General features: G+C 49.4%; 1 protein-coding gene across 2 annotated transcripts in view; it reads left to right on the top strand.

Moving 5' to 3' along the window:
* Positions 1 to 26,884, top strand: part of CPNE2 (copine 2) — a 60,215-nt gene that overhangs the window by 12,351 nt on the left and 20,980 nt on the right. For both annotated transcript variants that reach the window (XM_035543851.2, XM_035543852.2), the window contains exons 2-8: positions 1,738 to 1,934; positions 11,013 to 11,192; positions 14,709 to 14,783; positions 17,795 to 17,866; positions 22,734 to 22,817; positions 24,739 to 24,828; positions 25,168 to 25,266. In XM_035543851.2, coding sequence (XP_035399744.1) covers positions 1,767 to 1,934; positions 11,013 to 11,192; positions 14,709 to 14,783; positions 17,795 to 17,866; positions 22,734 to 22,817; positions 24,739 to 24,828; positions 25,168 to 25,266 — 768 coding nt within the window. In that variant the 5' untranslated portion in view covers positions 1,738 to 1,766. The remainder of the gene's footprint in view (positions 1 to 1,737; positions 1,935 to 11,012; positions 11,193 to 14,708; positions 14,784 to 17,794; positions 17,867 to 22,733; positions 22,818 to 24,738; positions 24,829 to 25,167; positions 25,267 to 26,884) is intronic.

Below are 26,884 nucleotides of genomic sequence, written 5' to 3' on the forward strand. Positions count from 1 at the left end.
AATTGGGGTTTCAATGCCAAACAGCAGCAGATGGCTTATCAGGGGGAAGGAAGGTGTTGTTTGAGGTTTTGAGATAAAGCGGATGAGCCAGGAACCACTCTTGACGAAGAGGGCTATGGAGAAAAAGTATTGAACCAGCTGATGGGCAGAGCTCTCTTTCCAATAGCAACCCCAGCCACAAGCATTTATGAGTATAACTTAATCTGACAATGCTACTACCTCTCTTTTTTCCACCCCTTTTCTCCCTTCTCTCTTTTCTGTTGAAGACATCTTACGTTTTTTGGAAGTGGACTGCACATCAGAAAGCGAAACTGTCAAGTCGGAGGTATATGGGGTTGTCATATTAATAGTGGTATAAAGCTCCCATTTATTTCAGTGAAATAGCTTTGATTGCAGCCTTTTGGAAAGCTCTTCTTACAACAAATGAGTTTTTATCAAGGTCCTGTAACTCATCCTGTGCCCCAGGTCATACGGTTGTCATATTGGCCTGGCTCTTCAGTCAACCAGCTAATGCTGCTTTTTAATTGCTGCCAGAGCCACTGCCGCTGGCCTGGTGAAAGGCTGGGAGCAGGACTGAGCCAGAACCCAGGGCTAGAGTTTCCCTCCACCTCACTGAGCCACGAGGTCTCACCCCTTTCTTTATGATGATTAGGGGCAGAGCTCAGGTCTGGCCATCGTGGCTTGGGACAAACCCATCCATCAGCAGGGACAGCCTGGGAGTGCAGGGCTGCATGCATGGGACTGCTGGATCAGCTCAAGGGCAGTCCTTGGTGCTCCTGTGGGTCAGCTCACAGGATCCACACGCGGGAGCAAATCCCTGCACTTTGAGACTTGTTACTGCTGTTACTGTTACAGACTGTTACGTGCCAGATGATGACCAATTTTCATGTTGAAAAGTATAATGGAAGTGTAATTTCTCCCCACAAAAGACAAATCATGCTGGAGAAAGAGGCTGGGAACACTTCCCATGCTAGGATTTGAAATTATAATTTGGAGATGTCAGCAGGAGACCTGGCAGAGTACTCGGTGGTGTGTCTGTTACCTCCAAATACCTCAAGTCATGTTTCGCACCACCCTGCACAATCAGCTCCCTCCTGTGCTGGGAGGCCTTTCTAACCAGCCCACAGGATTTGTGTACCCAAGGCGTGGGTACGTGCCTGAGGCTGGTCTTGCACCCCTGGCAGGCTCCGGATAATGCAGAGGTGATGCAGGCAGGAGGGGACACCTTCTGTGATGTGGTATGGTGAACTTGTTCCAGCACAGGCTGGTTAGACGAGTTCAGTCTCCTCTCCTCCTAGTATTGGTCCATACTTGCTGGTCCTTCCCCTTCCCCTCTCTCCAGCAGTGGTGAGATGTCACATAAATGAAGCTGTCTGTAGGCAGAGGCGATGGCCGCGATAGCCATGCTGGGCTTGCAGCCTTCTGCCAGCTCTGCTGCTGTGCCCGAGATGCTGTCTCATTTCCTCCTGCTCTTTTGGGGGCTAAACAGAAGATGTCACCTTTCCTTGAAAACCTATTATTTGTGGAGCAAAGCCACGACAGGATTGTGTTGTTCTGCTGGGCTCCCACTCAGGAAGCCTGGTACGGCATCCGTGTGGGGATGATGACTGGGCAGGGCAGGTGCTTGACTGCCAGGAAAGCCTTGTAAATGATTTTGCATCCAGCACTTCTTGCGGCTGTGTGGCTGCCTGCCTTTCTGCTTGCCCTGAGGTTTTTCTCCTCTCTCATGTCCCACAGACTGCCTGGGGTTGCTGCTGCCGGAGTCCATGGCGTACACCGGGACTCCCTCGCCAGCGGGGCCTATCAGCTCCCAGTACTGCGTCTGCAAAGTCGAGCTGTCTGTCTGCGGCCAAAACCTTCTGGACAGGGATGTCACTTCCAAATCCGATCCCTTCTGTGTCCTGTTCATGGAAGTCAATGGAAAATGGGTGGAGGTAAGTCCTGAAGCTGTGTGGATTTCTGTCTCCTGTGGTTTGCCTCTGCTGATGTCTCCAAATGACACTTGTGTTTTGGGCATGAGGACAAACCTTGATTCCTAACCAGAGAAGAGAGACTATGTTGCTCATGGTTGGATCAACCTGGATTAACATTTCTTTCAGCATCTTTATCTTTTCCTTCCCTTTGTGCCAGAGCCTGGCATAGGAGTGCTGCAGTAAGGTCTCTCGTAAGGTGCTTTTAGCAGCAAGACATAAATTCGTAAGGATGAGTTTGCACTGAGGTCTGTGCAAGCTTTCAAGCTCCCTGAGGTTCTGCAGGTCCTGTTCCTCATCACATTATCTCTTGACCGGGACATGCCTGATTTCCAGATGCTCCTCTCTGCAGTATCACAGTGTGCGTGACAACTCCTTGAAGTTACAGCAGAGCGAGGAGTTGGTTTGGGCTTTTCTACACTGAACCAGGAGCTTCATGGTAGCTTGGGAGGCTGCACATGAGCTGCTGGGCCGGGGTGATGTCGTCCCAAGGCTGTGCATAGGTGCCTGGTTCTACAATTGTTCCTTACCGGTTTGTCCTGGCAGGTGTAATGACAGGCTAAACTTAATTGCAAACCTCAAAATATCGACTCAGGCATGTGGTGGGCCTGGAGTGATCTTGCCACGTGTGAACTAGTCCCAGTCACTTCTCAATGTGCAGTAAGCTGGGAGCACTTCAGATCTGGATGTCTGCAATGCTAATCCTAAGGGACAGTTAGATATTGTGAGGTCCTGCTTGGAACCAGGCATGTTTCAGGCTGAGACAAGATAAACTGTTTCTTGGATAGGTCACAGGTAAAGTTGTTCCTTGGGCTTCGCTTGGAGAGTTGTTCTTTCTATGGAACAGGAATGTACTAGGTGAAGGTCTGGCAGGCCAATCCTGTGGAGCAGAGCAGTCCAGGACTACTTCTTAGGAGTACCTCCAAATATCATAAATCAAGGTCAACAGGCCTTGCTGTGGGCATTCAGCAGGCCTCAGTATAGGCTTTCAATGGGCTGAGAGGGCAGGACATGGGAGAGGAAGGAGAACATTGTGAACTGGATGCACAAGGAGGTGTGGATCGGTTCTGCTGCAGACAGGCAGCAACCAGCTGGCAAATCCTGAGTGAATGGGAAAACTTTATAGACACTTTTCTGATGTTTCCAGCCCTCCACTTCAGCAGGATGAGGCTGCTGCTAATGTTGTTAATGGAGTGAGAGGGAGTTTACCCTCAGTGGCTGTCTGAATTATTTCATAACATAAGTGAAATGGCCTGATCCCCAAAGTTTGCTTCCCAACAACCCACCAGCTGGATGTGACATCCCCCTCCTGTTGGAAGTGGCACAGGAGTACACACCCCACTGCAAGCCACTTTGGGGACTGCACGTGTGCATGTTGATACACTGCAGTTCATCCAGAGATGCCCAAACTGGCTTTAAAATTGGCTGGTAGTGACCAAGGTTGCTGCCAGCAGTGTTACTGCCGTGGCAAGAGGTTTCACTTGCGGGGGGTCTCCCATGCAGACGTACTTCTAAGATTCATTTTGCAATTGAGGTGTGCACGCAGTGGACCAGGATCTCCCAGCTGTGGTTTTTGTGATGCTTTGACTGTTCAGCATCTTACGTGGAGAAACTATAGTCATTGTTTCCTTCTGCAGCGGTCCTTGTTGGGCAAGGTGTTGTCTGTGATAAAATTAGTGTCTTGAATTCAAACTCCAGTCTGTGCAAGAGCATTTTGCTCTGTGCCTAGGAAGTACCTTTTGGCTACAGAGGGATAGATTCTGGGCTAAAATACCTGCAGAAAAAAAATATGTAGATTTCATTTTATAAGTGCGATTGTAGTTAGATGGTATAAAGCTTCTTTTCAGTTCCTCCATGAGGGAGCAGATAAACAGTGCACTGAGATGTGATGGATGGGTGCAAGTAGTGGTGTTGGATACAGACCTGGTCAGCACAGCACAGAATGAGCAGCCAAGGGGCATTAAATCACCAAACTGCAACAAAAAAAGTCCCAATTCCCAAGTGGTCTCATTTTTCTGATATCTGAACTAATGAACTAGTGCCAAGGAGTTGATGAATTGATGTGCATTGGCTAAGATGTCCTACAGCTGATCTTGATGTCAGCAGGGAGGGTGTGGGGGCAGACCTTGCCTTTGCCATGGTCTGCAATTAATTTTGCTCATCAGGTTGGATGAGACTAATGAGCTTTCCCATCTTGATAGGTGTCATCTCTTTGACCTAGTTGTGCTTTTCAGGAATTTCTCTTTTGCTGTCAGTAATGTCTCAGTCCAGCAGTTTTGATTCCAAAGCTTCTTTTACAATACAAATGTGTGGTTTTGCTCTTTTTCCCCTTCCTCTGCTATTTTTAGCTTCTTTGTAATTCACAAGATAGGTGCTGGAAGCCAGCCTTGAATGGCAGATTGCTCAATGCTCTGCTGCTGTGCTTTCAGTGGAGATCAGCGTGTGGCCCAAACTGGAGATACATGGAGCTCTCTGGTGGGAACGGCTGTGCCTGGTGTCCGTGTGCAGGGGATGTGTCTGGCCCCAAGCCTCCAGCGCGCTGTGGGAATGGCCAGCACCCAAACCCTCCTGTGCCCCCATGTTGTGGTAGCAGTGCACAGCAACAGGACCTGAGGGAATGGCATGGAGCTGTGAAAGGGGAGGTTCAGATCCAATATCAGGAAAAGGTTCTTCACTGGGAGGGTGTTTGGGCACCGGAACAGGCTACCCATGGCAGTGGTCATGGCACCGAGCCTGCTGGAATTCAAGAAGCATTTGGACGCTGCTCTCAGACATACTGTCTGGTTTCTGGGAGGTCCTGTGTAGATCCATGAGTTGGACTTGATGATCCTTATGAGTCCCTTCCAACTTGAGATATTCTATGAATGTATGATGTTGGACTGATGTATGGCAAGAGGTGGGACTGGTGATTTGAGGGGGTTGTCACAGTTCAGGCAGTTGCTCCAAGATGAATCTGTTTCCTGTCTAAAGTGTTGTCCCGAATAGCAAAGCTGAAATATAGGGGATGGACAGGGACAGGCCACAACGTGCTCAGCAGCATGCCCTCATCCCATAGCATGTGCTGGCAAGCACTGACACTGCAGGTGCCTCCTCTGCAGTGGGGGTAGTGGCATGCCATGGCCTTGTTTAGAACAAGGGCCTTCAGGATCCGCACAGCCGTGGTCATGCCAGCACCCGTACCTGGGTAGTGGGACTGCAGTGCCTGTGAATGCTGACAGCAGGGGTTCTGTTCACCAGTTTTTCTAGCTGTCATTTTTGTTCCCAAATACAATTATTTTGTCTCACTGAGCTTAAGAAGAATTAAAAAATATTCATGAATCAGCCTTGGAGGGGGTGGTGGAGGGAGGGAGGAACAAAAAGCACAGGCCCAGAAGTGACATAAAGATGGGTAATGTGTCAGCGTTCTGCCTGGTGATGTCGTCTGGCAGGAGCCAGGAAAGACCTGGCCCATGACTCAGCTGTGCCCTTGCTTTTGTGCCAGCCTGAGTCATCCCTCCTTCCAGAGCCTCGGTGTGGTGGCACTGGGCACCCCTCATCTCCTCTGTTGCTGTGTCTCAGAGGGGTATGGAGGCCATCAGCTGCCAGCCTGTCGGCCTGGGGCTCCTAGGATACCTTTGGAGGGGAGGGGAGAACAGCAGTATGGCATGGAGTCTCTGCTCCCAAATGTTCCATCCTGTGTCCCCTGCCCCTTAGGAGGGCATCTCCCAAGTGCTGGGGATGCCTGAACGTCTCCAGCAAACCTCTCCTTGGAAACTGGAGGGCTCTTCAGCTGCGTTCATTTAATGCAAGGGTTACAATTAGAGAAACTTTCCCAGATGTGTGCTTGTTTTGTGGAATTGAGACTCTTGGACGAACAGAAATCTTCAGTTAGCCTGGTTGCTAACCAAAGGCTCTTAAAAACCCTTGTGCTTTTCTGCTCCTGGGTTGCAAAGCCACTTCTGCTCTTTGCAGGGCACACAAATGTGTGAGCGTCTAGGCGAGGAGGAGGAGGTGGGAGCCCATGGCCTGGTTGCCTCCTGGTGGATGTTGTGTGAAAAGCCCTTGTGCACGATGGTTACCAGCAAGGTGGAAGGTAAAGAGTTGTACCAAATTGAAGACTGAAATATGTTCAAGAAAGCAGCTGAAGCTTGTGATTTTTTTTGTGGTTCACACAGTAAGGAGGCAGTTAAACACTTGGCCAGCTGGGTGTTGACAGAAGCCTCCTCACTCTGCAAGGGTGAACTCGAGACATGTTGACTGTGTTTCTCTTCCCCTTCCCTGGCCCACCCATTCCTGGTAAAGCTGGAGATGGGACCTCAAGTTACCTCCTTCAAAGCTTCACCTGGTGCCCAGGAGCTGGTTTTAATGGGGAAAACTGTTCTTCCCTCTCTGCTGCCTGCGTGACACAAGACTGTTGCAGCACAGCCTCAGATGTGGTGCCACAGTCCAGCCTTGAACATGGCTCATACGATCAGTCGTGTTTCTGTAGCTCTTCCTTAGCAGCTTGGGCCAGGAAGTGGGCACCTGACATCCCTGTAATGCACGTGTCCTCAGACCCTTTTTCAGGCTGGATCCATAGTGGGGAGTCCCCACCTGCAGTATCGTGTTCAGCTCTGGGACCTGCAGCATAAGACAGACACAGACCTGTTGGAGCGGGTCCAGAGGAGGCCACGAGGATGATCAGAGGGCTGGAGCACCTCTCCTGTGATGAGAAGTTGAGAGAGCTGGGGATGTTCAGCATGGAGAAGAGAAGGCTCCAGGGAGACCTCATTGCAACCTTTCAGTATGTAAAGGGGGGCTTATAAGAAAGATGGAGAAAGGCTTTGTACCGGCACTGGTTGTGACAGGACAAAAGGCAGTGGTTTTAAACTGCAAAAGGGTAGATTTAGTTGGGATGTAAGGAAGAATTTTTTCATGATGAGAGTGGTGGGACACAGGATGAGGTTGCCCAGAGAAATGGATGCCTCATCATTGGAAGTGTTCAAAGTTGAGTTGGATGGGGCTTTGAGCAACCTGATCTAGTGAAAGATGTCCCTGGCCATGGCAGGGGGTTGGACTGGGTGATCTTTAAGTGTCCCTCCCAACCCAAACCTGTCTGTCATTCTACAGTCTCCCAGCCTGGATATTCCCTCCACACCCAGCCCAGCAGTCTTCATCAGGCTGGTGTATCCCTGCTGGTGTGGCAACGTGTAAGAGCATTTGAGCAGTAGTAAGTGTCTTGATTGCACTGTGGAGATACTCTTGAAGTTCCTGCTCCTTCTATATTCTTTTCTTTTCCATTTGCACTCAGAAAAAGGCTATTTTTGTTTCAGTGTAAGGCACAGCCCTTCTTGCAGAGACCTGGGCTCTTTGTATCTTTGGGTGCCCCACAACTTTGCAGCATCCCAAACGGCATGTTGCCTGCCTCCAGCCTTGACATGGATGCATTTTGGATAATGGCAGGGTGGGAAGAAGCACAGGCAATCTGCTTTCCCCTTCTCAGCTATCCATTATCCCAAAGGGGAAGCAGCTGCCTCGTGAGCTCACTTTCCATCCTGATTTGACTTGGTCCCTGTCTTCCCAGTAGCTCAGGGAACATGAAAGGAGATAAAATCCATCTCATGTGTAATCTCATGCATAACCTCATATGCTAGCCTCAAAAGGGGATTTGTGTATGTTGTGCTTGTTTGGACAAGCTCAACACTCATGGATGGCCACTGCTCCTGGTTCACCAGGAGCGTCTCTCTGAGCAGATGTTTGGGTCCCGCTGTACAGGCAGTGGCAGAGAGGGAAGGATCTCTGTGAAGCTGCATTGCTCTGGCTGGTGTACAACCCACTTGTGTTGGTTTATTCGATTTCCATCTCCCCAGAGGGTGAGGCAGGTGGCTATTTTGAGAATACAGCATTTACTTTAGTCTTTTTCTGGCAATTAAGACAGACTAAGTGACCAACTTTAAAAATACTGCGATAGTTGGTATATATAGCAAACTTACCGCATTTCCACTCAGTCCCTTCAAAATCTCTCTTCTATGCTGAATGAGTTCCATTGGGACTCAGAGGTATGTGTTTTCATTTTATGCTTTTTCTGTCATGGCATACTTATTTCTGGCTCTGCTGCTCTGGCAGACGTCCATCTGTCCTGCAGTCCATGGGTGCCAGTGCAGGAGCTGCTTTCTGTGGAGGTGTTGCCCTGGGACCTGGGTTGTGTCAGGCAGCTCAGCCTTCTCCGTTGGGTATGTGGACTGCAGGATGAGAAGTGATGCTGGCCAGGGCTGCAGGATGCTGCAGGTGGATGTGATGGTTTTCCTTGGAGCGAGCAGCACCGAGGGAACAGCCCAGTGAGATGTGGTACAGCTGGGCTGGAGGAGAGGAAGGAGCATCTTTCCTTGTCCTGGTGGGTGCTCTAAGTGGCTTGGGGGAAGGAGAAGGGAGGATTTCCATGTTCTGGCAAAATATTCAGTGTTGTGTGGAAGGACAGACCCAGCATGAGGAGACAAATGTGAGGTTTAGTCTGCTCCCCTCTCTCATCAGCTCCCACAACCCATGCTACCTATGTGAATTCCTCCTAAGCACAGCACTTCTTTCACAGGGAGCTGTGTATAGGTGGGACGAGACCTTCTGGCTCCAGGAGACCTTCAGCAGTGACCCCATGGGAGGGGAACCAGCTCTACCCACCCCACTCCATGCGTAGGATGCTGCTTCCTAAGGTGTCTCTTGTACACCTGCTGTGTGGGGGATCAGTGAGGCTGCACCTGAAGCCTCCTGGCCATGCCCATATGAGGGCTGGGGGCAGAGGTATGGATCCAAGATGAGAAGTACCCCTTGGTCCCATTTTGCATCCCACCTGAGATCCTGTCTCATACCTGAGTAGGGGCATTGCAGGAGGTGCAGCAGCCGCTAATACCACCTTGGAGTCTCCCGAAGTGCTTCAAAGTGGTGTGGTTTTGATAAAATCACACTGGAGAGCGTGTGCCTTTCTTTCTGTTCAACAGCCCCAGTAACCTTATCCTGGAATAACAGTGTGAAATGGAAGAAAGGCCGAGGCAGCCAGCTCTGTCAGGGCCTGCCCTGTCCCAGCCTGGTCCTGCAGGATACCCTCCGTGAAATCCCTGCCACCTCTCATCTTCTAAAAGCTATCTGCAGCCGTCTCTCCTTACAAAGCTCTCACTTCATTCTCTTGCTGGAAGGTTATCCTTGGAAACATCTGTGAGTGGTGGCTACCTTTATTCAGTTATTGCTCATCACTCACTTTGGCTGTGCTTTTGGATTTCTTTCTGGCCTTTTTAGCTTCACAAGGATATTTACCACTCTCACCATACTGTGGATGGACTTCCTGGGCAGTACACCTCCATGCTCCCTGTCCAGCCCTTGGCTCCCCACCGCTTCCATATGCAGCTCCATGCTTTATCTTTTGTGCCCTCCTCTCTTCCCAGACATTTGGGGATATTGTTTCTTTCAGCTTGCTTACCTGCCTGGGAATCAGCGTTTTGCTGGTCCAGCAGGCAGCTGGAGCTTCTCTGCAGGTACCTGTCACCTTGGTACTCAGTTACTGAGGATGAAGAGCGATGCTTTGAGTTAAACATGTTAGTGTCAGTGGATCTGAGATGCTCCAGGTCACGTTCTGCTGGCTGGGCTCATGCCCTGTGGGTGAGGGCAGTCTGGCCCTTGGCTGCTCACATGATATAGGAAGCCAATGGGCTGGTTGTGGCCACCTTTGCACTGGTTCAGGAGGATTTTGGAGGCATCAGAGGAGGGCATTGCATCCATCAGTCTTCCTCCCACTTCTTCCTCTGCAGGGTGCATCCTGGTCATCTCCCTCTGGAAAGTTGTCTTGGAGAGCAGTGCCAAGTGTTTTTCATGGCAGTGGGCAGACATGGACATGAAGTCCACGTGTCATATGGTTAATTATGTGTCTGAGGCTTGCAGCGTGTCCGAGCCAGGGTTGCTGTATTACTGCAACTCCTGCCACTGCCAAAATACCAGAGAAGGTGCAGGTTATCCTCCCAGCCCTCTAAATGTGTCTGAGCAGACAAACTCTCTTCCCTTCACACAGCGGTATCCAAACTCCAGGTTTTATAGCAGCAGCAACAGAAGGGTGAGGATTTTTCACACCATCTTTGCAGTCTGAGCCTCAAGTATGTGTGTGTTGAGGCCATCTCATCACCAAAATGAGGCTGGGGGAAGAAAGCTGGCTGCGCTCAGCAGGTTGTTTTTAGGGAACATGCAGAACTGGGATAAGTTGTTTCTCCAGCCAACCAATGTCTAGACTGCTGGAAGACCTGCCTCAGACTTGGGAGATTCAAATCTGGCCCCATCTCATGTTTCTCCTGTGCTGGTCTCAATGTATTCCCTGTGTCCCTATCCTATTTGTATGAAGAAGGTTATAAACACAAAGATGCTCTCTCCATCTGAAGGACTTCCAGATCTATATTGGATGACAGGGTCTATTGAAGTCTTATTTGCATCCTTCTAGCCTCTTGTTTCTCCTAATGCCTGGTGAAATTCATTTTTTTACAGAGGGACAAGAAAGAAGATACCACATGAATGTTTTGTTTTGAGGTCTAGAGGGAAATGCTGGAGGGTTACTGTTCTGAGTTGTGATGCTTTTTGTTTGTTTGTTTGTCCTTGCTGTTAGTTGCATGGCCTGAAAGAAATAGCTTTGGCTTGACTTTGAAGGCATTACAGCCCTGTGTCTGGTTAGTTAAGGACAAGAGAAACAGGTGGTTGGAGGTGTGTGAAAGCATTGTCTCCAGGGGTTTTCTATGTCCTGAGAGAACAGGTGTTAAAAGCAAATGCAAAGATTTCAGCTTCAATAAGCCTTGAGTGCACACCAAGCCTTGGCACCCTGACCTCAGGGATGCAGCTCTCTGCATGAGGTGTTCCTTGTTTAGATTCATTCCACCTTGCATACAGAGTATTAAGGCTTGCATTTAGGGATGTGTCTGCTGCATGCCTGGTGCTCTCATGCTCTGATGGCCACTACAGGGTTTGTGCGTGTCAGGACTCCAGCTGAAGTCAGAAGAGACATTGTGGTGACAAAGATGTGAGGTACAGATGTCTAAATGCCCCCTTTTTTCTTTGTAGCTCGACAGGACAGAGACAGCTGTGAATAACCTCAACCCAGCTTTTTCCAAGAAGTTCGTTGTTGACTACCACTTTGAAGAAGTGCAGAAGCTCAAATTTGCCCTGTTTGACCAGGACAAGTCAAGCATGCAGCTGTATGAGCATGACTTCCTGGGTGAATTTTCCTGCACACTGGGCATGGTGAGTCTCTGATGTCCTTTCCCTGCTGCTCGCTGTCCTCCAGCAAAGGGACCCCAAATCACAACAGCTGCAGGCAAGCTGGGGGGTCAGAGCTGCTTCTCTTCTCTGCTGTAAAGTTTGTTGGGTGCTTCCTGGCCAAAAAAAAAAATAATAATAATAATTTGATTGCTTGTCGCACTTTTTAGGTCAAAGTGTTCCATTTCAGGGCCATTGGTTACTTGCTCAAGCCTCAGCTGGTCATAGTATGGGCTTCTGCTGTTGACTGCAGAGAGAAATCAGATCCCTGGGGAGGGTGTGTGAGGGTGTTTGCACCCAGTTATCTTGGTCACTTGCACTGGAAGGTGTTGGCGATAACTGTTTCTCACCAAGGGTTAATAGTAACAGCCCTGATCACCAGCTTGGATTTGGACTTGGGAAACTTCCAGATGTTTAAAGTTAGGATACATTGCAGTCTACCTTCATATCTATTTTTTTTATTTTTTTTGCAAAGCTTTTGTAATAAAAATTACCGCTTTTTTTTCCTGTTTGAGAACAAAGCATTCAGAAAACACAATCTTGGCGTTGTGAAGCAAATCGTATCTCCTCTGTAGCATGTTGGTGCAGCAATGTTGTCTTGTGTTCTTGTGGAAGAGCTTTCAGGACACATGCTATTTATAAGTCTTTGGAAGGTCTTTGCATTCGTGAGCCCAGACCCAGTTAGAATTGCCAGCTAAATTCTCCAAACTTCTTTGTCTTCTGAGCATGCTCTGACTCAGAGGTGAGAAATGAGGGAGATTTTTCCATTCTTTTTTAGCCTCCAGTTGCCTGGGGCTGCTGTGGTACCTGGCATGAACGTAGGGGCTGGGAGAAGCTGCCTTTTGTATGCTCGGTGCTGGGGGAAGCAGGCACTGCAGTAGGTGGGTCGGCATGGACAGCCAGCCCAAGGTGTCCAGGAAGGCTTGTGAATGTGGTCGCTTTATTACACAGACAAATCTGGCACCAGATATGCCAAAGGGGGCTGAATAACTTTGTTATTGCCAGCTAAAGAACTTGTCAGAAGATCACTGACATTTACAGTCTGAGGTTTAACGTCAGTGTTTTTGGAAGAGCTCTGTGATGACCTAATTCTGATCCTGCAGAAATTAAGAAACAGCCCAGACTGGTGCTCAGTGATAAAGGCCAAACCATTTAGCATTCGTTTTCCTGTTGTTAGAATGCAGCCACCTCTGGTGTGGGACAGTTCAGCAGTGCTCATCGTGAGGGCCACAGTCTTGATGGATGCTGCAAAAGGAGAAGAACTTAAGGACATAAGGAAACAGAGCTGAAACCTCACCGTTACTAATCCTACCTCTGCAGAAGTCCAGGGCTCTGCTGGAGAGAAGCATCATCCGTATGCGCTGGGGAAGAGGGTGGAGGAGTCAGCCCCCTCTTTTGCTGCATGTGAGGTCTCCTAGATGAGCCTAACTGCTTCTGGTGCTTTAAAAGGTGATGAGCTCAGTGCACCCCTCCGATGGGGCAACAAAGGCAGAACTGCATGGCCCCACTGGCAGCGTGAGGTTCTGTCTCTAGTTGCATGCTACCCAGCTCCCTTGAAATCATTTGGTGTCCTTTTCACCAAGAAGAGAACTTTAAACTTCTGTGACCTTATGGAAATATTTAAGCTCTGTGGAAGAGAACTTGCCTTATGCATGTGCCCAGATTTTGATGAGTTTTTGTGGCAGTTCTCTTAAGTGATACATGAACTTCTTTGTGACCTGTAGTCCACAACGGGACACCAGCTTGGAAAGGAGGGATCTTCTCACATTCCCTTTTTCCCTGAAAGCCTCTGCCTGAAGCGTTGTTGTCTTCTCCCTGTGACCAGTGCAGCATCCCTGCGTGGCAGAGCCCAGGGCAGAGGGGGGTGTGGGGAACCACAGGGGCCTGGGGAGGAGAGGGGTGGAACAGGGAGGACTTGGGCTTGTGGGCTCAGCCACACTGCTGTGGGGTTTCTGAAGTCTGTTTTTAATCTGGTGAGATGTTTTCTTAAGCATACCTGTTAGAAGGGAAAGAGAGCGCACTCATGCAGCAGTAACCTGCCTCTGATGAACTGCACAATGAGCACCTGACTTTCCAGTTTTGAGTTTGCATCAGAGCCCTGTCAGATCAGCTGGATTGTTTTACTGCAGCTAATTAGGTCTGTGGCAAGATTTAAAAGGATGGTTGGATTGCTTGGAGGCCTGTAATGACCTCTGTGGCTGAGTGAAACCTTAGGAGGGATCAAACTGCAGGCTGCATAGTGTCCATGGTTGCTTCTCGCCAGGGTTGCAAAGAAATCTTACGCCACAGCAAGGCACAAACATCTAGCTGTGTTATGTGGTGATTCGTATACGTTTTTGGAGCAAAAGCACCATGACATGGCTGGATTGAAGATTCCAGCATAACTTCAGGAGCTCCAGTGCTGCTAGCCATGATGGGAAGGGGTTTTGCCTCAAAAATGCAAAAAGGGGAGGAGAAAAAAAGCATTTCTGGAGAGCAATAGGAAGAATCCAAGTGTGGCTGTGTCACTTCGATGGTGGTAGCAAGAAGCTAAGCCATTTCGTTCATTTGTTTTTATTTATTTATTTCTGACTGTGATATAGGACCAAGGAAGAAGACAGAAGGATGGGTGGGGCTGCACTTTTTAAATTGTAACCCATAGATTTTGAAGGGGTCCCTGGTAGGTATGGGAGAAGAGCATGGCTGGTTCCAGCAGGTTGCAGTTTGTTGTATGGGGGTCTGCATCCCATGTGAAAAACTTACAGGGTCCCCAAATCTGAAGGCACCTGAAACTCACTGAGCTGGGAAAATCTCAAGGGGTTTAATTCAGCTGCCGGAAGCCTCTTACAAGCCAGAGCTGAAGGGGAGAAATGCCTTTGGGGGGGGGTACCAACCCCCTATGCCTTGCTGTGCAGCCAGTAAGTCTAGGAGGATGCTCGGGGAGAGCATCTGGCTTGTATCATGGTTTCTCCATGGAAACATGCCCTGGAAGCAAGTTGCTGGCAGGGATCATGTTAGCTGAAAAAAGATTCCGTTTGTGGTTGAAGGGAGTATTTAACACAGTGTTTGAAAGGTTGAGTTGTGATTTTGCTTGGGACAAATCACAGTAGCTCTGGCTTTGTGACATCCCACTGACTCGCACCACACAAGCACCTGGTCCGTGGGTTAAACAGGGGGTTTTGCACTGCAGGGGCTGCTTCAGCCTCTTGTGCTGTTGCTGCTCCACACTGTTAAAAAGCCACCTAATGCCCTATGGACTCGGTGGTGTTTTGGGGGTGCTGCATCCCAGTCTACGCCATGGGGCTCTTTTGACCTGGGAAGAGCTGAGCTTCACTCAGGTGCCTCCAGTGATGGTGGCAGCATAGACAACATCATGGTCATCTCTGAACAATACATCTTTTTTTTTTTTTATTGCTGTGAATGCTTAATGTGAATTAACTAACATGAGCAATGATCAGTTGCTTATGAGTCTGCTTTTGATCACTTGTACAATCATTACTTTGTTTTCTTTGTCTTCTCTAGATTGTCTCCAGCAAGAAAATAACAAGAACTCTCCTTCTGGGGAATGGCAAGCCAGCTGGGAAAGGGATGATAACGGTACAGTAACTCCTTTATCTTACCTACAGAGTGTTTATATACACATAATAAACCAGGGATGATGCAAGACACTGAGGGGCCCAGGATGCTGCAGTTTGTGTCACTAACTTTTTTTCCTTTGTGTCCCACTTTCCTGCCCACTTGTAGTCTGTTTGGAGGAGAAGGTATTTGGGCCAGGGACCATCTCATCCAGTCTCTGTCTGGTGTCCAGCTCTGTGAGACTTCAATCTGTATTTTGGTCTCTGTGCACTAAAATAAAAAAAAATAAATCTGGAGAAGTACAAAGTAAATATACACTGTTGTTTATTATCTTGTACATAATGCCTGTTCAGACCTCCCCATAGCAGATGGAGGTAAAAGGGCTGATTTCTTTGCTGACAATCAGTGGTTTTGTTTGTAGGAAGAGGATAGGAGTTATGCCGTTAGCAACAAGTCTCATAGCAACAGCCTCTGCTCCTGCTGCAGACCCCTTCGGGCAGTGGCATTCCCACTGCAGATCTATTTAGTGATTTATTTATTTATTTACTTAAAGAAAAGGCTAAATTTAGGCTCATTTCCCCTATGCTACATCTCCCATCATTTATGTTTGCTTCTTCATTACAGTTTTTGTTAGACTTGCAGCAGAGCAATAAAGGCGTGGAAGAAAAAGCCAGCCAAGAGTTAAACCACAGTCAGGTTTTAAAAGCACTGAAGGGGTTTAAAAGCAGTTTGAAAGACCAGGACCTGGCTGCTGCAAGGGCATCTCCACTGCTGTTTGCTCTAGAGACTGGGAAGATGCTGTTAGCTTTTCTCTCTTAATTGCTGCAGTTAATCTTTAAATGCAAGAGGAAAAGCCGCAGCAAAGCTCTTGATGATACCCGATGCCAGTGTGCCTTCTTCAGGAGTGGGCTCTTGCCACCCCGTGCTTGAATGGGAGGGACTGGAGCAGATTGAAAGTTCCCAATCAAGTTCAAAGTTGCCCACTTTAAAGAAAGAAGCTTCTGATCTGTCACTAATGCATCATTAAAATGAAGGGGTCTGAGATGTCTGCTTCATTTTGTACCACTGGTATAATTCTTTGATTTTTTTTTTTTGTTATTTATTTATTTTTGCCTCTGCTAAAACCAGGTGATGCAAACAGGCTGTGGTGGCTTGTGTGTGCTGGAAGGACCTTGCCCTCGTAGCCTGGCACCATGCTGGAGAGCAGTGAGCCCCAGGGTTAGCGCAGGGCTGCCAGCACCAACTGAGAAAGAGTCTTCTGCTTTGGGCTTAGGAAGTGTGGGGTTCAGAGCCAAGCCCTGCCTTCTTTAACAGTATTCCCTTAAGCTTTTTCCAAGTTTCCATTTTTTTAAATGCAGCACACAAATGTCATAGAGGGGTGAATGCAACAATAGTACCTTGGCTTGATTACTGGGATTAAGTGAGAGTCCTGAGGTTTAAATAGTTGGGAAAAATCCCAAAGCATGTCACTGTGCTTATAGGAATTGTTATCAAGGTCTTTCCACCAGACAAAGTAGTGGGGATGTTGTTATTGTCCGAGGGGAGATGCCACAGCGTACCTGTTTGTTCTGCACAGCCTGGCTTTTCCTTAGCCTGTGGTGAGCCCAGAAATGCAGGGACTCCACACTGGGTCTGCTTTTGACAGGAGCGTCATCTGCAAAGGGCAACCTCTGTCTGCTTCCCTACAGCTCCAGTTCCTTACATATGCGCACCCACCAAGGACTGGGTGGAAGAGAAAAACAATGCTCTGGCTTTGTTAAAGTGAATGGAGAACAATCTGCCTTTCGAAAACAATATCCTTAAAGAAATCCAACCTAACAATCTGCCTTTTGAATACAATGTTCTTAAGGAAACACAAACTTATTGGATATGTGGGAAAGAGAACCCTTTGTGGAGTCTGCCCTGAGGTTCTTGTGCTCACGGCATCTCACGGGGCTGAGGTTGGCTGGTGTGGGAGCAGCAGATCCATGCCCCGATCCACATGCAGTCACCTTCCCCTTCGCAGCGGGGAACTTGAGGCTGTGTCTGCAGAGCTGTGTGTCCGCGTGGGCAGGGGGAACGCTGGCAGTGAGCAGATCCTCTGGGGACTGAGGAGAGTGGTCTCCGCTGGACGGGCTGTGATTCCAGGGCCGTGACTGCCTCATTGGCTCTGCACATTCCCCACCTCCCATTAGTGTGAATAACCCTCTGATTGCTCATTCTGAAGAAAATTGTCCCCTTGATTTCACTGAGTTTTGTAAAGGCCCAGCTGTAATTATGCTGCATGTCCAGTGAAGGACAGCCTCCCTGAGATCCAGTGAAGGCAGTGCTCCAGTGAGGGGAAAATGTCCGCACTGTGCTCCTGGTGGGCCCCCAGCTCCTCAGGCCAGGGGTGCTGAGGGACACAGGCACAGCCACGGCTTGGGTCCATGGGGAAGGGAAGGGGGACAGGAGGCAGGAGGTGGGGAGCAGGTGTTCGATCAGGACAGAGCCTTGAGAAGAAATTGAAATGATTCAGAAAACGGCTGCTAACAGAAATGAATAAACGTGTGGGGTTTTTTGGTTTTTGTGTGTTCTTTTTTTTTTTTTTTTGTTATAAACATTCCCTTTCTTAAAATACCAAGAGACTCATTAGACCGTGTTCCAGACAAAACCAGCCCACTGGTCTTTGGCAGTCAAAGCCATTTTGCTGAAGCATGTGTGAGATAAGCGCCTTAAACTGAAGTAAGCCAGGCTGCACTTGTGCCTGCTGTAGCTATCAGGAGCCATGATGGGGTCTTCATCCTTGGGCCATCTTGTTGGGTGATTGTGCAAGGACGTGGTTCCACTCCAGTTCATGGTGCCACCAGGATTACCCCGAGGGCAGGGACTTGGGCACACCATGGTGTGTATGATCTTCATTAGATCTTCAGAAGCTTAGAAATGGGTTTTGCAGGAGTTGCACGGGTATCTCCAGCATGTGCATCCTCACATGCTGGATTCTTTTCTGGCTTTTGGCTTGCTGTTCAGTGACTTCATGCTGAAAATGAACACAACTTCCCTTTGTCTTTCAGATAGCTGCCCAAGAGCTCTCTGACAACAGGGTGATTACTCTGACCATGGCTGGCAGGAAGCTGGATAAAAAGGTGAGTGGTGATGTGTCAGAGGATGCAAATGTTAAACTTCTGTCATTCATAGGCTGAGGAGATCTCTGCTTATGGGTATGGGGGTGTCAGAAAGTAGTCCCACAGGTGAAAGCAGGAGGCTGGGACTGGAGGTCTGGAGTCAGGTCCTGGCTGTGCCACTTGCTGCTGGGTAAGCCTGTGCCTCAGTTTCTCTGTTGTCATCATTTCACCTTCTTTGTGATGCACATATAAACGGAAAGATTTTATGTGACACAGGACCTGTGTCTTAGAGAATTTTAAGCTAAACTTATTACTTCACTGCCTGCTCTTTGGAAATATCTCCTGACTGCGTTGACAGTTTTGATACCCCTCAAGTCAATAAGTGCTCCTGGCTTGTTGCCTTTAGCCCTCCTCAAAATTGAGTGAATGTTTGTTTATATGTCAAACAGTAGGGCCCATCTTTTCCAAGGAAGAAGCACTGACCTCATGGAGGTAGATAATACAGGTTTTGGCTTTGGATATGACACACAGGAAACTGTAAGCCTTTCTGAACAGAGCAATCTGACCTTATTTACCAGGCAACCGGAGCGATTCTTTTTAAACCAGTTCTGTTGCTAAGCAATCGATGGGACTTTTTTTTTCCCTCTTCGTAGTGTCTCCAGAGCTTGCATTGTTGGCAGGATGGCCCTTGGTTTTCAAACCACAGTAAAGCAAGCATTTAGGCAGAAGGGCATTTGCCGGGGCAGAAAACTAGGGTTGTTCAGTCCTGTTGTCCAAAGTAGATGGATGCCCAGTTTATCTGAGTGTTCTTCCCAGCTGTTGGGAGTGGCTGTTTTCTCTCCTTCCTACTTACCCTATCTAGTACTCTGCAGTGCAAGGAGCCAGATGTCCCTGCTGAGGAATCCTCAAGTAAATTCATTTCCTAAGTGGGCTGGAAAATATCATTGGGCTGGTGGCTTCCTATGAGATGTGGCTGAGAGTCAACCTCATGCATGTCAACGAAGAAATCTCTGATGCAACAATTTTCTTCCCATGAAAAAGCCTCTGTTGTCTTGCAGAGCAAGGGATAAGATTTCATGGCAGGTTTGGTGCCATTCCTTCATGCTTCAGGGTCTCTTTGCGGAAATGGCCATTATGAAGAGCAGGGCCAAGGACCTGAGTCTTCACACAGCCTCCTTGCAGCACTGGGACTTCAGGCATACGTGCACTTCTTATATTGTCAGTTTAATTGGTGGCATCACTTGCTCTGTGGGCAGGGCTTGCCTTTCTAACCTGGTTTCCAACCAGGTCCCTCTCCAGCTTCTTCAGATAAGGCAATACACATCTGCCCTTCAGACCCGTGGTCAAAATACAAAAATTCATCATCTGCCTGCAACACTGTAGGCAGACAGTTTGTGATGTAGACGTGTTTGCACAGGAGTAAGGACTGTGAATAATCCTTTTCTGGGTCTCCCTCCAGTTTATCAATAGATGTCAGCAAAAAGCTCCTTCCTCTGCTTCACCTCGGTGCCCGCCTGACGTTACCAAGAGCTGGATGGGCTTTCTTTGCTGATTCCTATAGCACACAGCAGCATTGCAATGCTCAAAGTCCCAGTAACAGGCAAAGGATGTTGATGTCACTTCAGAACAGAAATGAAAATGATCTCAACATGTAAAAGGAAATTGGGCAAATCTCATCTTATTTTTAAGGAAATCCTGAAATTTCCCATGATGTGGAAACCCAACTTTTCAGCCAGCTCTCTCCACAGTGGCAGCACCCAATTTCCATCAGTCTCTCAGATCAGAAGCCCGGGTCTTTATCAGCATGAGTGAAGTTTTAAAACCCCTTCCCAGGCTGCAGTGAGCTTAGCTTCCCTTTCCCATCCTGCTCCCACTGGTCTTTCCCACCCAGCAGTGTGTGAAGAGGAGCCATGTATGCCCTGTTGAAGTTGTACAGGGAGCAGAAAGCTGTGGAGGCAGCGTTGCCCTGCCCTGTGCTGCAGGGAAAGTGGCCTGGTGACCCATGAAATAAATGTTCCAAACAGCCACTGCCCTCATGCTAACTGTACCATATGCTGCCTATGCAAAACCCCAGCCCTGGCTTTTCAAGCTCACGGTCTTGCTAAGAGAGCTTGGGAGGAGGTACCTCGTGTTGTGATGCAGGGGCTAAGTGTGCGAGAATGGCAGAAGCCTTGAAAATACAGTCCTGGACTGAAAGGAGTTGCTATTTGGCTGTGGAGAACTTACTGATGGGCACTTACTGGTTGTGGATGAAATGCCGCCATGAGAGCTGGGTTAAACAAGCATACAGGAGAGAATGGAGAAGAAGCAGCCAAGAAAAAACATGGGGATAAGGGACCAGACTGCAGCTGAGAGCATGGCACCCTCCTGCACCATGCAGCATGTGGCGGGGGCTGGAGGTCTCATGGGATTTCAAAGCAGGGCCATGGGGCCGTCTTGCTGCATGTGCAGCATCTGAGCTGAACATCCCTCACCAGCAGCCATGCTGCAAACCAGACCTGTGTGCAGTGACCAACCTGACCCCAGGACCTCTCTCAGGCCAAGGGCAAGTTCTCCCCATCACACACCCCTGGTCTGGCCACGCGATGATGCCTTGCTTTAAATGGCAAAGCTTCACGGTGGGGAAATACCAGCAGCAGAATCAGCCTGAGGCGTTTGTACCTTGTGTCAGATCACCTCTTGGTGGAGTTTTAAGAGGAAGAAACTTGCAGAAGAGAAGACATTTGTACCCAGGCTCAGCCCTGGTGATTTCCAGTCCCATGGCCATTCATGACAGCACAGCTGCAGGGGCAAGCATAATTTTGCAGCATGGCTGGGGAGGGCAAGTGCTACAAGTCAGGATTGGTGCTGGAAGCTGTGTTTTGGGGAGCTGCTTCCTGAGGAACCTGCATCTCTGCCCTCCTTGGCTGCAGTGAGCGAGCCCCAGTTTGGATGATGTAGGTGCTTGGACCAGCTTGCAGATCGATCTGGTCTGCTGAGCTCTTTCAGTTGCTCAGTTTCTGTCTCCTGCAAGGCTTGCGTGGGTGAGATGTTAGTGGTTTTGACATTTTAAAATAGCAGTCCACAATCTTGTGGCTTGGAGGCATCTCCCACCCTACTTCGAAAGGAGCAAGGCTGAGTGGGCTTGCAGACTGGGTTGCTGCTCCTGGTGCCGTGTGTAGGACCCCAGCGGGCATCCTTTCCTGCTCCCTGCTGCCATCTGTGCTGATGCCTCCACCACCTCCCGTGGGGTCAGTGCCAATGAAACTGCTTTGGGCTGCAGGTTAAGCCAGCATAGGCAGGGACAGGGTCTGTGAGAATGGGTATATATCAATGGTTCTTTAATTCATCAGTGAAGCTTTGAAGCACCGAGTCCAGGCTCTGGCTAAGCATGCACAGAACTGTACCATAACCAATTCCCCTGCAGAAAGAAAGGCTTGTTCTGCTTTCCTGCAAAAACGGTAGGAGAAAAATAGCATCAGAGCGCCTCCCTTCAAGCTTTTGCTCTTTGCTATTGACTTGCAGTAAATAATATAAAATAAAATGAAAGCAGTCATCAGAGGTGGCTGTGAGTTTTGACTACAGCACGTTACAGTTTCTCCAAGCCAAAATGCTTTGCAGTGATTTACATTTCCAGCTGGCTTTGGAAACAGGATTTGGATAGAAATGCTAATGGGTTTTCCTCTGGGGCCGGGGTTGAGCCTGCAGCCATACCAGCTGCTGTCTCCTGGGATGGGACCCCCTGGTGTCCAGGTGTACCCTCAGCCCTCTGCATCCCTGCTCCGTCACCTGGAAGCCCAAAGTGTCCCTGCCAAAGCCGATGGGAAGAAGTTCCTCCAACTGTTTGAGGATTCAGGCAGCCACCTCCATCTGGGAGAAAACCCAGCTGAAACAGCTCTAGTTCTCAGTAAATAGGAAATAATTTGGAATATTTTGGGTTGGGTTCACTTTTAGCCACATCCTAGTTTTTTTCTGAATGGGAACAAAGTTCTGCTTGCAAGCACTGGGGCTCCTCTCATGAGCGCTGCCTGCGCCACCCGCTTGTGCTGCTCTTGGATCTCTGCCTGCCAACAGAAGTTGCCCCCATGCAGATGCCCAGCGGGGAAGTGTGCTTATGTTTCTCGTACACCAGCAGCCCTTTATCAGGGGAATATCTAAGGACGTGCTGGCAGGAAAGCAAACACATGCTGGCTGAAGTCTGCGTATCTCAGAGGGTGTTGCATGATCTCTGTCAACACCGTGCAGCTTACTCCTTAAAGATTTGCTCTGCTCATGCTTTCCTGCTGTGTGTAGGAGGGTTCCCCCCCCCAACCCCACTCCTGACACTTGTGCACTTCATAATTGCGTTTTTGCTTTGAAGCTCTGGATGTTTTTCTAACCCAAACACAGCTGCCTCCCAGCTGGGGCTGTTTTCCGTGGCACTGGTGTCCAGAGAGCGTGCCAGGGATGGAATCCCCTGAGCAAAGTCCCACGGGCACGCGCCTGGGCACGGAGTTGCCCACTGCAGGAATGCCAACATACTGCGTGAACGTCGACAGGATCTGCATGTCCAGAACACGAACATTTGTGGAATTGGCATCCCCATGGACCACTCACGCTGGGGATGCAGAGGGAGTCTGGAAGGCACACCCAGCCCTCCCCTCCCTGCGATGGGACCTCTCCTGAGCACTTCGGTACTCGGTCGGCATCGTGTGTACAGCTCATACAGAAATAACCATTGTTATTTCTTGGCTGCAAGAGTTTGTAAAGGTTTTTGCAGTGTTGATGTGCTGGGGAAGACAGAGGTGGGTGTTTAAGGTGATTCAAACTGGCCTATGCGCATGCTTTTTGACTGATTTACAGAAAAAATGATGGCGAGGAGTTCTCTCTTGCAAATCCCTGTGTAACCTGTCCTGTTGTTCTTCCTCAGGATCTGTTTGGAAAGTCAGACCCCTTCTTGGAGTTTTATAAACCTGGTGACGATGGGAAGTGGATGCTGGTCCACAGAACAGAGGTAAGCGCTACTCCAGAATGAGCTACTGAAACACCCCAGTCCTTAAATCAGCTTCTTTTACCCTTTGTGGCATTATCTCATAAATCACCGATAAAGCGAGGGGGGGATCCTGGGAGCGTCCTTTAAGGGTCTTGCCAGGTTTTCTTTAAGTGATGGGGCAGGGAAGAAAATGTTGCATGCCTTACAGGTGCTCCAGCAGCCGTCTCGTACTAGCCAAACATAAAGCATTGCCCTCGTGCCAGACGAGCAGCTTCATGTTTTGAGACCACGTACAAAGAAAGGTTTTCCTCTTCTTGTAGCTTTGGGTATATGAATGTAATCAGCTGTTAGCCTGAGGCTGCCATTTGTCATGCCAAAAGGGAGGTGTCTGGCAGGGAAGGATTAGTGCTCTCATTACAGCCTGTTATTTAAGAGAAGGTGCGAACGCCCAGCTGAGTGCGTGCAGTGAAGGAGCAGGATCCTCCTGCACGCCCACCCTTGGGACCTGGCGGTTGGCAGCATATGGGCACCACATCCCGTGCCTGCCTCCCTGTGTGGGCTTCTTGCTCTCCCAGCCTCCTGGAGGAGGTGTTTACAAATTCTCTACTAAACTGTGCTCGCAGTGTCAGGGTTTTTCCCGGTCTGCCTGTAAAATAAAAGCCTGTTGCAAGCCCTGTGTGGTTATTTGCTATCTCTGTCCTGCAGCAGCAGGGACAGACCTGCTCCTCACCTGGCTGAGCTGCTGTTGGGCTCAGCAGAAGGAACCCGAAGGCCTTTGGAGAGAGCAGAGGGCTGCTTTCACCTGCTGGCAAAACTTCCTGCATGTGTCTGGCATACTGGAGCTGTAGGTTTGTTCCATAACACAAACACATGCCTCAGCAAGAAGGCTGGCATCACCTTGTCTCTGCCTGACGCATGTCCCTGCACCTCCTCAGCTCCAGCTGCAGAGCTCCAAAGTCCTGTATGGGCAGGTCCTCTGCTCCAGCTATCCCCGTGTGCACCTTGGCACAGAGCAGGGTTGCTCTGTGGTCTTCCTTTTTTTTTTTTTTTCTCCCTTTTCCTTTTCCTTTGATCCAGGCTGCCCCTGCAATACTGTACTGTGGGTACAGCCCCGTGGAGCAGGGAGATGAGGTCTTGAGTGCAGCCTCTGCAAAGGCATGTCTTGGGATGGGAAGGGGCTGTAGGGTTCTTCCATCATAATAGTGGCTTTTGCACCTCTTCATCAGGCATCTGACTTGGATCACAGCGTATAAATCACCTGCCTGTCTCTTTCACCCTTGTAGTTGCTGTTAAGATTCACATTCCTCCCTTTTCCTTATTAAAAATGTATTAAAACAGCTTCATGCTGTGAATATTGCTGCTGGTGCTTCAGTGAGAACGGCTGTCCTGAAAAGTCTTTGCCAGGCCTGTATTTCTGGGCACTTCTGAGCTTTGTGCCCCTGAGATTCACATGAATCTTTCTTTTTGAGCAAGGTACCTTTGTGAAAGTGACTTTTCACATGCCCTTCAAGCATCTCTGATGTCTACAGCACATACAGTTTGCTAGCACACCTAGTTTCCACCAAGCAGTTGCATTCTCTTAGTAAATGTCAAAAAGCATCAATTACATTTCTCCAGCTCAGGCAGCAGATGTTACAGAGAGGAGGCGAGATCTGGACGTGCCAAGGGCCATTCAGCTTTCCCGGCTGGCTGTGCTGTCCCACTGCTCTGTCTCCTCGGTGGGCAGACCCTGGATGGGTGCAGTGGTGGCAACGGACAGTAAGCAACGGCTAGGGTGAGGGATGCGGAGTCAGGTTTAGAAGCCCACCTGTTTTAAAGTTTGAGATGTGGCTTTCTGCAGCTCATCTGGGATAGAGTCAGGGTCTCTTGGGAATGTCCCCTGCTTTTTGCCTGTTTTCTGTTTCACTCACTGTAACCGCATCCCTCCGTCCCCACCCTGCAGGTGATCAAGTACACGCTGGACCCTGTCTGGAAGCCGTTCACTGTGCCTTTAGTGTCACTCTGTGATGGGGATGTGGAGAAGCTGATAAAGGTAATGGCTGCGTTTTTGGCTCATGTCATGATGGGTTCCATTGTTAAACATCTAAAACCCCATGGGTTGCTTATTAAAACAACAATAACAACAACAACAAAAGCAACAAACCCCCCAAAACAAAACAGAAAAAATCTCAGTTGGAGGTCTCCAAAGGGGGGAGGAGGGAACCTCAAATGTCCCTGCAGAGTTGGGAACATTGAAGGGCTGTGGCTGTCTTGTGCCATAGCATGGAGGAAGAGGATGCCAGCCTGTGGGCAGAGCAGAGGGACAGCCGTGCCCTCCTAGCAGGGGTGTATTCACCGCGTCTGAGGCTGGTTCGTGCTCCTTCTGCCGCAGGTCATGTGTTACGACTACGACAGCGATGGGGGACATGACTTCATCGGGGAGTTTCAGACCTCAGTGGCCAGGATGTGTGAAGCCCAGGATGCCTTTCCAGTAAGTGCCATCATGTTTTATGGGCAGAACAAGGCAGCGACAGCAGAGGGGCAGCTCCTTGGGGCTGGAGGTAGATTTTGTTGCTTGCACTGAGACTGTCAGCCTGTTCTGGGGTCGAGGGAGGCTCAGAGGAGTGGAGAAACCTATTTATTCTCCCACCGGCACCATGAATAACTCAGGCCACTGTTGTAGCTGAGCTGTCTGAGTTATAGAGCATGAAGGCAGTCTTGTCTGAAAATCTGAGATATCTGAAGCAGCATCTGTGGCTTGGGGGATGCCCTATGATTTGTGGGGCCAGAGTGAGAGGGGATCCCTGCCTTCCCCGCCCAGTGTGTGGTGCTGCTGAGATTGCGTCTGCTGCAGGGACAGCCTGGCCCCAGGAGGCGATGCCAGCTGCCAGGGGTTTTGTGGCAAAAAGCTGTCCCCGTCTTCCCAGTGAAATGCTGGCCAAAAGCCTCTGCAGATGCCACCTGATTTAAGGCATGTCATGCAGGCTTCTGAATAGACAATGTTTTCCACTGCAGTCATAGCTAGGACTACAAAAACAGGAGGAGGTCTTGGCCGGGAAGTAGGTATATGTAAAATAACGCACAGTATAATTAGAAAAGTTGATTACTTTTCTGGGAAAAGTAACGGCTGGGAAACTGAGGCACAAAGGCATGACGTGTCCTGTCCAAGACCACAAAAGCTGATGGAGCCAGAGCCCGTTTTTGAATTTGAGAGGATTTGGGAGCCATTTTTCCACCGTATGTGCAACCTGCAGCCTAGTAATAAAATCTTTTCTCTCCATTGGACCCTGAGAGACACTGGTTATAAGAGAGTTAAGCTCTCCTTGCTGCGCGCTTGTGCCACCGTGCCTCTGTGCATGTGCCCGAGCATGTGGCGTGGGTGCAGCTGGGGATGGGCTCTCTCTGCCTCTTCCCCTTGGGTGGCTCGGCCGTTGCTGCCTTGCTTGTGTGACTCCCAGTGCTCCAGGGGCAGCATCTGGGCAGAGATGAAGGCTGCATCGGGAAAGGCCAGGCGCCCTCCATCCTCGCTCCATCTGTGCCCCTGCTGACGCTGAGCTGGGCTGAGCTGCCAGGGGCTCTGGCAGAGGAAGCTGCTTCCAAAGCAAGCAGCCACTGCTCGTCAGCACTGGGTACCGCACTCCAGCATCCCTTCTCCCTGAGGCGGCTCCTTGTGACCTGTCTCATCCTTTCATCTGGCCACACTGATGGGGGTAAATATGGAAACAGGAACAGAGAGATGCTCTTGCTGCAGACAAGGCACTGCACGTTTGCAGATGGGAATAAGACGAGAGCTCGCATCCCCTCTGCTGCCATACCCTCCCTCTATTCTTGATGATGATGGCCAGGGCAGGCTGTATCAGACTGTAGCTATGACTCGGGCTGTTGTAGCATCACACTTCCTGCCTCAAGGCTTTTCTGTCTTCATAGTTTTCCCTTTGTTGTGCCTGGAAAATGCCTCTGGCTCCAAGCTGCTGTAGCCCCAGGCTGGTTGCAGGTTGTGGCTGTCTCCAGGACAGAGGGTTGGTGAGGACCTCCTTGCTGAGGACCTCCAATACTGGGATGATTTTGTGGTCAGAAGGCAGCAGCAAAATTCCTGTATTTATTGTAGG

The sequence above is a fragment of the Cygnus atratus genome, chromosome 12 (assembly GCF_013377495.2).
Source record: "Cygnus atratus isolate AKBS03 ecotype Queensland, Australia chromosome 12, CAtr_DNAZoo_HiC_assembly, whole genome shotgun sequence".
Lineage (NCBI taxonomy): Eukaryota > Metazoa > Chordata > Aves > Anseriformes > Anatidae > Cygnus > Cygnus atratus.